The 14,763-nt window shown below is 46.5% G+C and overlaps 1 protein-coding gene across 1 annotated transcript in view; it reads right to left on the bottom strand.

The window, feature by feature from the left end:
* LAMB2 (laminin subunit beta 2) overlaps window positions 1-14,763 on the bottom strand; it is a 64,544-nt gene that overhangs the window by 48,061 nt on the left and 1,720 nt on the right. Inside the window, exons 2-3 of the mRNA XM_083600296.1 lie at window positions 2,685-2,854; window positions 907-1,042 (exon numbers count right to left, since the gene is read on the bottom strand). Coding sequence (XP_083456422.1) covers window positions 907-1,042; window positions 2,685-2,854 — 306 coding nt within the window. The remainder of the gene's footprint in view (window positions 1-906; window positions 1,043-2,684; window positions 2,855-14,763) is intronic.

Here is a 14,763-nt window from a genome sequence, read left to right as displayed (position 1 = left end):
GTGAGGCGACAGGGCTTGTCACAGGGCAACACACAACCCCGAGAGCAGGAAAGGACACACAGACACACACACAAATGCACAAACTTCCCTCTAAAGAAGGATTGCCTGATGTAACATGGAATTTTATGTCCCTGGCATGTACCATATAGGGTGGGGTGCGCAGATTTGATGAGAAACGGTGCAAATAATAATAATAATAATAATAATAATAATAATTATTATTATTATTATTATTATTATTATTATTATTATTATTATTTATTATTTGTACCCTGCCCGTCTGGCCGGGTTTCCCCAGCCACTCTGGGCGGCTTCCAACAAAGATTAAAGATACATTAAAATGTCACACATTAAAAACTTCCCTGAACTGGGCTGCCTTAAGATGTCTTCTGAATGTCAGGTAGTTGTTTATCTCTTTGACATCTGGTGGGAGGGCGTTCCACAGGGCGGGCGCCACTACCGGGAAGGCCCTCTGCCTGTTTCCCTGTAGCTATGCTTCTCGCAGTGAGGGAACCGCCAGAAGGCCCTCAGTGCCAGACCTCGGGCAAATGTAGAAAGAGGGAGAGGAAACATCCTCACAGCCAAAACTGTGAACTTCTGTTTCTAACATGGTGGAGTTCAGTGCATGAAGTCAAGAATCGAATGTCTCATTTTCGAAAAATTGTGGGACTCAGAGGTTGCTTTCTTCCGACAGAGGAAGATGCTTTCTGGAGGAGGAAGAGAACCTTTGGACCCAAGCCTAAGTTTTTAGCCCTCTTGGATCAAGTCGAAAAGGTTTTGAAAAGTAGCTGAAAGAACCTGCTATACAAGCAAGCAAAAAATATATACACGTATACAAGTAAACACACACTGTGCAAAAATCAAATCATGTGGCAACTTCACAGAGATGAAACCCCCACTCCTTACCATTCTCCGACTGCCACCAGGCCTTCTTGCGGTTGAGAGCAAAGGCGGTGATCACGTTCTCAATACGGTGGCTGTTAGGATTGGACAAGGCCTGATAGGGCCGGCGTGAGTCGCACACGAAGCACTTTTTCTCGTCCTGCAAGAGAGACACCCGTATGCTGAGCTACACATGCGCCATATGATCACAGTCCTCAGGCGAAGGAGGGGATTGGTACAGAAAACAGCATCTAAAGAAACTAAGCTTTCATAGCTCTCTCTCTCTCTCTCTCTCCTTGAGCAATTATGGTTGCAAGGATAAGCTGTGCACATGTGTGAGCAGAGCTAGGTGAAATCGCAGAAGCTAGTGATACAGGGTGCCAATGATCTGTGTGTTTGTGTGCGGACGCAAACTTCCATCCAATCAAAGAGCAGGAAGGGACCTTCAAAGTCATCTAGTCCAGCCACCAGATCTGCTGTTTTAGCATACCTGATTCAAGAGCCATCTACACTCTGCTCAAAAACCTCTTAAAGGAGAGTCCAGCAGTTCCCAAGTTAGTCTTGTTCCACTCTCAAACAGTTCACGCTGTCAACAAGTTCTTCCTAATGTGCAGTTAAAACTCCCTTTCTTGTCATTTAAGTCCATTGGGTTGGGCCCTATCCTCTTTGTTATTTGTTTTTAGTTATTTATTTTACAGTTCAGCCAGCTAGCCCTGGGGATTACCTAATTGATTTTTGAATTTTATTGTTATTCACGTTTTTATACCGTATTTTATGCTGCTTTTATAATTAAGTGTTTGAAAGTGTTTTAAATTTGTTGTTGGCCGCCCTGAGCCTGGTTTTTGAACCAGGAAGGGCGGGGTATAAATAAAATACTACTACTACTACTACTACTATTATTATTATTATTATTATTATTATTATTATTATTATTATTATTATTATTATATTATTATTATTATTATTATTATTATTATTATTATTATTATTATTATTATAAAACACACCCAGGCTTTTATGTGAGGAACTCAGAGTGGCATGCATGTTTCTCCCTTATTCCTGCCTCCTGCAAGGAGTTAGGCTGAGAGAAGGTGTGGCCAGCCCAAGGTTGAATTGGGGTCTTCGTGTTTGCAGTTCTCCCAAGGGTAGCAGGAAGCAAACCTGGTGTGCGCTCCCTAAGCATGCACACAAAAGCTTATACCCAGAACAAACTTGGTTGGTTTCTAAGGATGCAGGTGGCGTTGTGGGTTAAACCACAGAGCCTAAGACTTGCCAATGAGAAGGTCGGCAGTTCGAATCCCCGCAACGGGATGAGCTCCCGTTGCTCGGTCCCTGCTCCTGCCAACCTAGCAGTTCAAAAGCACGTCAAGGTACAAGTAGATAAATAGGCACCGCTCTGGCGGGAAGGTAAACGGCATTTCTGTGCGCTGCTCTGGTTCGCCAGAAGCGGCTTAGTCATGCTGGCCACATGACCCAGAAGCTCTATGCCGGCTCTCTTGGCCAATAAAGCGAGATGAGCGCCGCAACCCCAGAGTCGGCCACAACTGGACCTAACGGTCAGGGGTCCCTTTACCTTTACCTTAAGGTGCTACTGGGCAATTTTATTTAAAAAAAAAAAATTATTTTGACTGCTGCTTCCAGGTAGAGCAGAGGATGCTGTCCTGTTAGCAGTGCTGAAGTAAGCATCAGTTGCTAGTTTGGTCAGTGCTCAGTTTTCTAGTGTTTGCTTTTCCCTTATCAAGTCTCTAGGGCTCAGAATAGAGAAATAATTTGCCCACCCACCTTCGCTCTGCAACACTCACCTGCAAATGGCTGACAATGCAGTAGGGCTGGGGACGCCGCAGGCCGCAGGTGGAGGTGGCGAAGAGGCGGTCGGCCCGGCCTACCAGCAGATCTCCTGTGTTTGGGTAGCAGCTGCCTTGGGAACAGCCATGGGGGGGCTCAGGCTCCTGGCAGAGAGCTCCCCCCAGCACTGTGGAGACAGGGAAGGCAGAGAGAGGAGCACAGAGTACAGAACAAGGGACGCTGTGGCTGGGTCCATGAGGTTTGGCTCATCTTACGGGTGACGGATGCAATTACAGTGGTACCTCGGGTTAAGTACTTAATTCGTTCCGGAGGTCCATTCTTAATCTGAAACTGTTCTTAACCTGAAGCACCACTTTAGCTAATGGGGGCTCCCGATGCCGCTGCGCTGCCAGAGCATGATTTCTGTTCTCATCCTGAAGCAAAGTTCTTAACCCAAGGTACTATTTCTGGGTTAGTGGAGTCTGTAACCTGAAGCGTCTGTAACCCGAGGTACCACTGTAAGCTTTTAAATGGTTAAATGTAATAAATATGAGGAGTTTTTGACTGATTCCAGACTGCCAGGGGGGGATCCCAGTGCATACCAAAACTTTAAATAGGTAAAAGTGCTCCAACATCCTAGTACAGTGGTACCTCGGGTTACAGACGCTTCAGTTTACAGACTCCGCTAACCGAGAAATAGTACCTCGGGTTAAGAACTTTACTTCAGGATGAGAACAGAAATTGCCCCATTAGCTAAAGTGGTACCTCAGGTTAAGAACAGTTTCAGGTTAAGAACGGACCTCCAGAACAAATTAAGTTCTTAACCCGAAGTACCACTATACAACAAATCCACCCCTTTAACATAGCTGTCAACGTTTCCCTTTTTTTAAGGGAAATTCCTTTATTCCGAATAGGATTCCTCACAAGAGAAGGGAAAAGTTGACAGCTATGCCCTTTAAAGAAATAAACAAACCTGACTTTTTGCGGTTTGGAAAGTGGAGAGGAACTGTCTCAGAAAGTGTGGGGTGACTAAAGGATTAACTGAAAGACATGCAAACAGCCCGTAAACCAGGGGTAGCCGACAGGGTGACATACAGGTGTTTGTTAGACTACAACTCCCATGATCCCCGACCACTGATCATGATAGCCGGGGCTGATGGGAGTTGGAGTCCGGCAACATCTGCAGAGCACCACGTTGGCGACCTCTGGACGAATGTCGCTTGTGATATAATCACATTGTAAACAAATCAAAATGAATGTTCAATAAAGACCAGGCATAGTCCAACCCAAGTGTGAAGTTTGCGCAAGCAAATCCGGATGAATACTGAATTTAAAACAAAAGTCCTCTGGAAGAGTTCGTTCAACTTGGCATGGTAGAGGGATGGTACTTATGTATTAACTGGAGTTCAAGTGCAAATCAGACCCACTAGCTAGACTACTGTCAGCGGTTGGGTGGCGGAAGATTTGGCATCCATAAAAAGGCAAGACAAGGGAACTCCACGGTCCAGAGGATTATGATAGGACTTCCTAATATTATAAAGATATAACTTCAACATCTGAGGTCATAACAGAGAGAAAGATGGCGCCAATAAGGAGAGGACATATAATGTAGATTATCAACAATCTCTGCTTTCGCCCATTTTAAAAACCAAGGTTTCAGCTATCATGAGATACCTTTGAAAGCGAGCAGACGAACTGGAATCAAAAGACACAGTCTACTCACTGGTGAGCACTTTTAAAGCCCCACTAATTTCAGGGAGAGAGATTTACAGCCCAGTCTTATGCATATCTAGGGACGTGGGTGGCGCTGTGGGTTAAACCACAGAGCCTAGGACTTGCCGATCAGAAGGTCGGCGGTTCGAATCCCTGCTATGGGGTGAGCTCCCATTGCTCGGTCCCTTTTCCTGCCAACCTAGCAGTTCGAAAGCATGTCAAAGTGCAAGTAGATAAATAGGTACCACTCTGGCGGGAAGGTATACGGTGTTTCGGTGCGCTGCTTGTCGCGAATCCCTCGCGGCGCTTTCAGCAGAAACGCTCAGAGTCCCAGGTTTTTCCCAGTGCAGTCTTTTTAATGTGAACTATATACAGGTATTTACAAAAACAGTCCATACAGAGTACCTGCTCCTTAAGGCAAACGAATACTCTCCTCCACAGCATCACCACACCACAGCACAACCACCACCACAACCACCACACCCACTGTTGAACAGGCTTTCCTTTTAAAACAGGTGATAGCCAATCACATTAAACACACTCCTGCTGAGTCACTCTGACCCAGCACTTCACAGAGTATTGCATCATCCTGTTGAAGCCTGCAGACTTAGTATCCTGCGAATCCCAACACTCCTCCTTAAGTCAAAGGCTTGAGACCTAATAATTCTCTTAAGTCTCGGAATTTAGGAGCATCCAAACATTTTGTATACAAATCCGCCACATTACATTTTGTGTTACAGTGCTGTACCTTTAACACATTTCTTTCCAAAGCATTTTTCACATTTCCGTATCTTATAGCTATATGTTTACTCTTGCTTTTAAAGTTCTGTTGGTTAGCAAGCTGTTGTGCAGCCATGTTGTCACTTAGCACAGTGATTGGCATTTCAGAAGGTATTCCAAGTTCTTTCGTTAGACAAGCAAACCACTCTATTTGTGACACACATTCGCTTATGGCTGAGTACTCTGCTTCACAAGTACTTGTGGCAACAAATGTTTGTTTCTGGGATTTCCACTGGACCAGGGCATTTCCAATATATATGGCATAGCCAGTGGTAGACTTTCCATTTTCTCTGTCCCCCCAGCTGGCATCAGCGTATGCATACACTTGTTGATCATATCCTGTATCCAGCACCAGTTTGTAATCTTTTGTGCCTTTCAGATACCTTAGGATTCTTTTAAGTGCTACCCAATCTCTCTGAGCCGGGTCTGCACTTCTTTGGCTTAACATGTGCACTGCCAATGTTATGTCGGGTCTTGTCCAACAACTTAAATATAACAGAGAACCCAACAGAGAATGAAATGCTGTTGCATTTTCACATTTTTGCCCTTCTGGTTCATTTTTGTACTGGGTAGTTATGGGAGTGTCAACCTCATTTGCCCTCTCCATTCCATATGTCTTCAGTAACTTTTCAATTTTTTCCTTCTGACTCAGAGAGTAGATGCCCTCTTCATTTCTCTGAACCTCTACTCCTAAGTAATTCTGAATCTCTCCCAAATACTTCAGTTTGTATTTGTTACCTAGGCTGTTTATAAACCAAGACACTTGCTTTTGTGCAGTTGTTATTAGACAGATATCATCAACATACAAAAGTAAATAACAAACACTTCCTTGCACCATTGCTGAATATAAACAGGAATCAGCCAGGCTTTGTTTGAATCCCATCTTTTTCAAAGTTGTGTCTATGCATTCATGCCATAGACGTGCACTTTGGTGTAAACCGTATAGTGCCCTTTGCAGCTTTAACACCATGCTGTCTTTTTCCAGCTCATAACCTGGTATTTGCTGTAAATACACCTCAGCGTCAATAGGAGCATTTAAATATGCTGAGGCAACATCAAAATGATTAACTTTTAACCCTCTCAGACTTGCCATTGCTAAAACTGACTTTACTGTTTCAGCCTTTGCTGTTGGGGCAAACACTTCATCATAATGTATCATTTTTCTTTGTGTAAAGCCCCTTGCAACCAACCTGGCTTTCCTCTGACAACTACCATCAGCCAGCTTTTTCACTTTAAAAACCCACTTACAGCTTATGGGCTTTTTACCTTCAGGCAATTCTGTAGGTACAAACACATTGTTGTTTAGCAGAGAGTTATACTCTGCCTGCATTGCCTTTAACCACGCCTCTTTCTCTAAAGTAGGTAACTCTTGCACTTCTTCAAAGTTTTCTGGCTCAGTTACACAAACCTGGTTTATGGTGGCTGGGAACCCATAACGGTCTGGAGGTTGACCTTTATTACTTCTTGCAGACCTCCTTGGTTCATTAACCTCACCCCCTGGGCTACCTTCAGGACTGCTTTTGGGGTGGATTGACTCTGTAGATCTACCTCCTCCTGTCCCTGTTGCACTTTCTTCTCTCCCCTGTTCCATGCTAGCAGCTGGAGAAAAATGCTCAACCTTTACCTCCTCCCTTTCAGTTTCTCTGGGAGAGCTGCCAATTCTTAGCTTTGTTTCAACTGCCTTATCAGGTACGCTCGGCAGTAAAACTTTTTCTGGCAGCAGGTTTGCATGTATCTTGGGCCAATTTCTTTGCTCATTAAAGCTGGCTGACCGACTATAACTCAAAAGATTTTTATCATCTTCAAACCTGTAGGCTTTCGTACCACTTTCATACCCAAGAAATAGCAACTGCTGTGCCCTTTTCCCACCTTTTCTTCGGTTCTTTATAGGTATGTCAACCCACGCCTTTGTCCCAAAGATTCTCAAATGTTGCAAACTGGGACTCTTGTTATAGAGAAATTTATAGGGTATGTCATCTAGTACCCTTGACCACAAGCGATTCCCAATATAATTCGCGGTCTTAATACTCTCAGCCCAGTACTTAATTGGAAGATTTGCATCTGCTAACAATGCTTTCATTTGTGTCTGCAAGACACCTCCCCTACGCTCTGCTACTCCGTTCTCCTGAGGCGTTGCCACATTGGTAAGTCTATGTTTAATCCCTTGGGAACGCAACCAGTTTCTTAGGGAGCTTGCCATAAACTCTCCTCCCCTGTCTGTCTGAATAGAGCACACCTTTTCGCCAAGTTGCCTTTCTACCCTTCTTACCCAGAACTTCAAAGTTTGGGCAACGTCAGACTTTTGCTTTAATGGATAGACCCAGCCAAATCTAGAATAGTCATCCACTAGGATCAAACAGTATTTGTTATGGGAGACACTTGGTGGAAAAGGACCAGCATCAGCATGAATCAACTCCAGTGGTTTTTTGGTTTCTCTTTGGCTTGCTCTTGCTACTGGGCAAGCCCTACTTTTAACCTCCTTGCAGATATTACAGTCTAAGTAATTATCACAACTTTTTATGTTTTTCATCCCCCCCCCACAACTCCAATGTTTTGTTTAGCACCTTATAGCTAGCATGAGCCAGACGCCTGTGCAGGAGATGAATACACATATCATGGGTTGGGACATTTTGCACATTTGCAACCCTAGATTCACACTGCAGTACATACATGTTAGTTCTAAGGTTAGCATTTGCCAACACTGCCCCATTTTGCTTTATCTGGCACTGATCTCCCACAAAGTTTACTTCAAAGCCTGCTTTTGCCAAGTCAGGAATGCTCAGGAGATTGTTTTGTAAACTAGGCACACACAACACATTCCTGAATGTGTGTCCCAGTTGTGGGAACACAACCTCCCCCTCACACACCACATTAGCTTTCTGGCCCGTAGCAAGACTTACATGTTTTTTGTTTGAAGCCCTAGCAACAGTTAGCAATCCTTTTCTTTTACAAAAGGTTTGAGAAGCTCCACTGTCCAGAACCCACAGCTCTTCCTTTTCTTGACCATCTGCAGACACCCAAGCGGTAGACTCTCTCTGCTGCCTCCTGTGCTTCTGCTGTTTTTGTTGTTTTCTCGGGCAGTCCCGCAGCAGATGTCCACTGGACTTGCAGCAAAAACACCTTTTTACTTTGTTGACCACCGGCTGGTCTGCAGCAGCTCCTCCTGGCTGTTTCTCCAGCTCCCGACACCTCTGCTCTTCCCGGCTGTTGTTCCCTCTGGGATGCTCCAACAGCTGGGCTGAGGTCATCTTTCGCTCTGCACGCCTGTCCTCCTCTGCATACAACCGTCCAGTAACGTATTCCAGAGTCAGCTTATCAGTCTCTACTGACTCGAGGGAGTTGACCAGCATATCATAGCTGTCATCAAGGGAACTCAGGACTATAAAGACTTTGTCCTCTTCCCCCACAGGCCTCCCTCTTAAGGCTAGCTCCTGGAAACAGCCTGTTAGGAATTTTAGGTGGTTCACCAGGGAGTCCCCCGGTTTCTTCCGACACCGGTACATTCTCCTGGTCAGTGTTATCAGTGAGCCAGCTGTCTCTCGCACATGGACAGCCTTGAGCGCATTCCACGCCTCACTTGCCGTCACCTTATCAGCTACGTAGACTAGCTGGCTGTCGTCCACTCCAAGGATGATCGTAGCCAAAGCTTTCTCATCCTTTTCTAGCTGGGCCTCTGCTAGTGCCAGCTTTTCATCGTCGTCCTCATCTTCCTCAGGGGGCTGCGGTGGAGTTTCCACCACCTTCCACAGGCCCTCACGCTTGAGGAAGTGTTGCATGCGGACCGACCAGATGCTGTAGTTCGTGGCCGTGAGCTTCTCCAGCAACACGCCAGTTCTGGACTGCTCCATCCCTGCAGCTCACCTCCAGCACCCACGGCTAGATAACTGCCACCTGTACTCTTGCGCAGCGGAAGCGTGCTGGGCCCATAACCCTGTCGCGAATCCCTCGCGGCGCTTTCAGCAGAAACGCTCAGAGTCCCAGGTTTTTCCCAGTGCAGTCTTTTTAATGTGAACTATATACAGGTATTTACAAAAACAGTCCATACAGAGTACCTGCTCCTTAAGGCAAACGAATACTCTCCTCCACAGCATCACCACACCACAGCACAACCACCAACACAACCACCACACCCACTGTTGAACAGGCTTTCCTTTTAAAACAGGTGATAGCCAATCACATTAAACACACTCCTGCTGAGTCACTCTGACCCAGCACTTCACAGAGTATTGCATCATCCTGTTGAAGCCTGCAGACTTAGTATCCTGCGAATCCCAACACTGCTCTGGTTCGCCAAAAGCGGCTTAGTCATGCTGGCCACATGACCTGGAAGCTGTACGCCAGCTCCCTCGGCCAGTAAAGCGAGATGAGCGCCGCATTCCCAGAGTCGGCCACGACTGGACCTAATGGTCAGGGGTCCCTTTACCTTTACCTTATGCATATCTACTCAGAAATAAGCCCACAGCACTGCCACTGAAATCAGGAGCGCTCCCAAGAGCTTAATTCGGCTGGATAATGCCCAAATTTAATGAAACGATGTCATCAAGGCACTCTGATTAAGAACTGGATTTTTTCCCCACCCTCCAGATTCCTGAGGATACAGATTATGCAAAACTATATCCGATTTACTCCATTTGAGGTGATTTTTTTTGACAATAAAGGTTTTCCTGTTAAGAGCAGTTTATGGGTGTTCCCATTTGATCTGCTGCTTTGACCGTCTTATTTTCTTTTTCTTGACAATATAAAGGCAGTGATTGGCAAAACACCAAACTCTTGCGCATTCCAGGGCTCTCGCTCCTTTCACTTGGCCTCCAGTCAAGCCCCTTCATGCACACCCATTCACAGACACCGCCACTATTTACTTTTCCACCCCAAAACAAACCTTTACATTCAGAGAGGGGAAAGGGACAACTTGAACTCTTTAGCCCGCTGCAAAGCTTGAGCATTCGTTCAGATTTAACCAACTCTGTTATACTGTTGCTTCTCAGCATCATTTGTTTTGAACAGAGAATCTGGGTTTCTTTGGCACCAAAATACTATTTTTGTTCTTTGGTTTATGAGTCAACACACCAAGGTTGCTTCCAGATGACCTGTTTACTGGGCAGTCATCTTGATCTGTTTGCAGGGAGATTAGAAAGACACCAATAATAATAATAATAATAATAATAATAAATTTTATTTATATCCCGCCCTCCCCAGCCGAAGCTGGGCTCAGGGCGGCTAACAACAATCAAAATAATCCAACATTCTAAAAACATTCATTATAAGATTAATTAAAATCAAATTAAAATCAAATTAATGGCAACCATTACCAGCTACTTATTGAGCAGTCGTTCTGATTTGTTCGTGGGGAGGTCAGACAATGTCAAGCAAGTGTTGTCCCACACTTCCCAATGCACCCCCCACCCACTTTCCTGATCACAAAAAATCTGAGCCTTTGGGGAAACTGGGTTTTTTTCACAAGAAGACCTCCCAGTCAAACATAATGGTGCAACCTGAAACTGCTGATATGCGATTGAATTCCACCCGAAAACAGCAGCGGTCTGTAAGCATCCTGAATTACAATGGTACCTTGGTTCTCAAACGCCTTGGTACTCAAACAACTAGATACCCAAACACTGCAAACCCGGAAGTAAGTGTTCTGGTTTGCGAACTTTTTTTGGAAGCCGAACGTGCTCTGTTTTGAGTGCCACGCTTCCAATTTGAGTGCCACACTTCCGTTTTGAGTGTTATGCTGAGGTCTGTCTGTTTTTGCTATTTATTTTGTGTTTTTGTTTTTGCGGCTCTTTTTTTGTTTTGTTTTTGTGACTGTGTGGAATCCAGTTCAGCTACTGATGGATTGACTGCGTGACTGCAGTACACTGATTATTGCTATCATTTTACGGATCAATGGTCTCGTTAGATAGTAAAATTCATGTTAAATTGCTGTTTCAGGGGTTGTTTTTAAACGTCTGAAACGGATCAATCCATTTTGCATTACTTTCCATGGGAAAGCGCGCCTTGGCTTTGGAATGCTTTGGTTTTGGAACGGACTTCCGGAATGGATTGAGTTTGAGAACCAAGGTAGCACTGTATAGCAGCTTTTTTGCATTGCTGCCTGCTCATGATGTGAAAATCATATAAGCATACCGGTACCTCTTTATTTTGCCCTGTGGGGCAAATGTGCGCTACCAACTCCCATTATTCCAATGGAAGCCGCCCAGCCCAGATGGCTACTATTAAATCTTTTGAAAGCTATTCCTATTTGCAGAGTTCTCGTGTCACACTTAGGGCTCATCCACACTTAACATTTGCTCCATGCTCTCTAGGCACAGGTCTGTGATTTCTACAACTGTGTCTGAGAACAGTTTTGTTTTTTGTTTTTTCGTCTTGACAAAAATATTGACATTTTACTTTTGAATCAGAGCAAATGGCAATATTCGCGGGAAAACACGGTTGCTGTTTGCTCCGATTCAGCAAAAAAATGCAGGCTTTCCCAGGGCAAAAATTAGAAACTACTCAAACACAGACCTGGAAAGCCTGGAAAACCCGGCAGCTATGGAAGTGTGGCTGAGCTCTTTGTTTAGGTACCCCTGCCCGTACGGGCCAGTCATGACCGACTCTAGGGTTGCGCGCTCATCTCGCTCAAGAGGCCAGGAGCCGGCGCCGTCCGAAGACACTTCCGGGTCACGTGGCCAGCGTGACGAAGCTGCAACTGGCGAGCCGGCACCAGTGCCGCACACGGAAACGGCGTTTACCTTCCCGCTAGAAAGCGGTCCCTATTTATCTACTTGCACTTAGGGGTGCTTTCGAACTGCTGGGTGGGCAGGAGCTGGGACCGAACGACGGGAGCTCACCCCGCCGCGGGGATTCGGCTCTTTGTTTAGCCCTGAATAAAAGGATAGGTGGATATCTATGGCATTTGGGAGACAGGCAAGTGCCAGTTCTTCAGAGTTACCAAAGTGCTTTTAATCATACAAGGGGAGGGGAAGGTCAGTGTGATCCAACACTCCAGGGACTGTACTAGAAGTACCACTTCTGTCAAGATAATTGGTGATGCTGCAGATGTGCGGACCAAATCACTGCAAGCCCCACTGAAACCATTCATAGGAAGGGGGAGAATCCATGAAACAAAATGGTAATTGTTATTTACTAAGCTTGGATCCTAGAACAATAGGCAGGAAGGATCCTAGAATGCAACAACTGGTTGGCCTGAAGGGGAAGGCCAATCAGGCCCCAGGAGGAAGTTAATCAGCCTATTAGGCCGGTAGGATCCTAGACTGCAACAAGTGATTGGCCTGCAGTAGCAGCCCAATCAGGCTCCAGAAGGGAAGCAGAACCAGCCAATCAGACAGGACCCATTGCGTAAATAATGTATATAAAGCCTGAGGTTTGGGAGGAAATTCAACTTCTGTTCTACGAGCTGCAATAAAGAGCATGAAATCACTACACGACTCCGAGTATATTTCAATAATCATCCAGAGTTGTTAAAGTCTGGGTTCGGATCCTACACTCTCTATTGCTCCATTCCTCCTTGAGAAAACAGGAATAACAGCAACCTATCTAGTCAGTTCACCATAAATAATAATTAATAATAATTTATTATTTATACCCCACCCATCTGGCTGGGTTTCCCCAGCCACTCTGGGCGGCTTCCAACTGAATGTTAAAAACAATACAACACCAGATATTAAAAACCTCCCTAAACAGGGCCGCCTTCAGTTGTCTTTTAAAAGTAAAGTAGTTGTTTATTGCCTTGACATCTGGTGGGAGGGCGTTCCACAGGGCAGGCACCACTATTGAGAAGGCCCTCTGCCTGGTTCCCTGTAACCTTGCTTCTCACAGTGAGGAACCACCAGAAGGCCCTTGGCGCTGGACCTCAGTGTCCGGGCTGGATGATGGGGGTGGAGACACTCCTTCAGGTATACAGGGCCAAGGCCATTTAGGGCTTTAAAGGTCAGCACCAACACTTTGAATTGTGCTCAGAAACATAGTGGGAGCCAATGAAGGTTGCCCAACCCTATTCAGATTAAAGGGACACCCCCATTATGATGGGCCTTTTCGCCATTTTGATCTGGCCACACACCCAGGACTTGGCAGTGAAACAATCCCAGCCCAGTGCAGATAGATAACTGCAGCGCTAGAGATGGAGGTTCCTAGGCATCTCCTTTCGCATGCAGCTGGGCTTCCACCCCGCAGACAGCTTCCACCTGTTTCTGCTGCTCACCCTGCAAGGGTGGGGCTGGGGGGGGCGTGAAATGCCTCTGCTCGCCTCCTCTGCCCTCAGCAACTACATGGGGCCTGGGAGCGGAAGCCGCAGCCCTGCCAGAAATAACCGTGGCAGGGATTGGCTCTGTTGTCCAGCCAGCTTGGCCCCGCGCCAAGGAACGTGGGGGCTGGGGGCCGAAAGCCGTGAAACGATGGCTTTATAAGAGCTCACGTCCATCGGAGAGCCTGCTAAAAAGAGGGAGGCGGAGGCACAGCACCAAGCGGTGATCGCAGCTTGGATAAGTTTGGGTCCCGCTGGATGCCAAGCGGTCTTTGCACACAAACCTTGCCCCTCCACTTCAATGCAAACTGGCAAGGGGAAACATGGGGCGGGGGGGGGCGAGAGAGATGATGGCCCTGCAGCTGAAGAAAACTTCAAGGACCATTCCTTCCTTTGCCAGCACATTCCCAACACTGCGGCACTCGGTACTCCTTCCACAGCTGCTGAGGTGGGGCAAAAGTGTGGGTCCTTCCTGTTAGCGCCCCCCCCAACCTTCTCACATTGCAAGGCTGCTCCCAGGCTCCATGCCAGCTCTCTGAGCCTCAAATCCCCTGGAGCCAGAGCTTCAAAGGGAGCCAGGGACAAAGACTCCAGCTGGTGGGGCTGGGTGTGCAGCTTCCCCCAACCCAAGGTTGGGTGGGAATGGAGGGTGGGAGTACGCAGACCAGGCACCCACCCTACTCTGAAGGCAGGGAAGGGGCACGGAGAGACAAAACGAAGCTGGTGGGGTGGACGCAAAGCTGCCACCGAAGATGCATGTTTAAAATTCCTCACCCCACATATAGACTGTCTATCGTACTTTTTAAGTTGAGCAAACTGGAATAGCAGGCCGATTCGTGTTTGCAAGCACGGTTTAGGATGCCAACCCAACTCATTACACACGCCCTGAAAGGGCAGGAAGAGCCATCGCTTATATATAGTCTTTAGCCATCCTAGTTGCTAAAATGGTGAGGCGACGGCAGTGTGCCAAGCATCAAAGCAGCCCTGAGAATGGACACCTACAGCTGCCCCTTAACATCTCGGAGCCAATGGTGGGTTTCCCTCCCTGCTATTTTTTCAATACACAGCTACTGCCAAGTGAAATGGGAGTTAGTGATGGTAAGAAGGAATTGAGGGCAGCTTTCGCCAACCCGGTGCCCTCCACATGTTTTTGATGACGTCCCTATGACCCCCTCCCCAGCCAGCACTGTCATCCAAAATATCCAGAGGGCACCAGGCTGGTGAAGGCTGATCTGGGGGGCGGCAATAATAATGATCCCCCAAACCACTTAACCCAGAATTAAATTATCAGCCTACTGCTGATAAGCCCCAGTTCAAGGACCAAGGGGAAGGGAGACACAGCGACTTCTCAGAGGCTG

The sequence above is a fragment of the Podarcis filfolensis genome (assembly GCF_964270895.1).
Source record: "Podarcis filfolensis genome assembly, chromosome: 2".
Classification (NCBI taxonomy): Eukaryota; Metazoa; Chordata; class Lepidosauria; order Squamata; family Lacertidae; genus Podarcis; species Podarcis filfolensis.
Note: the sequence above shows the minus strand (reverse complement) of the source record. Positions and strands in the feature narration are given on the sequence as shown.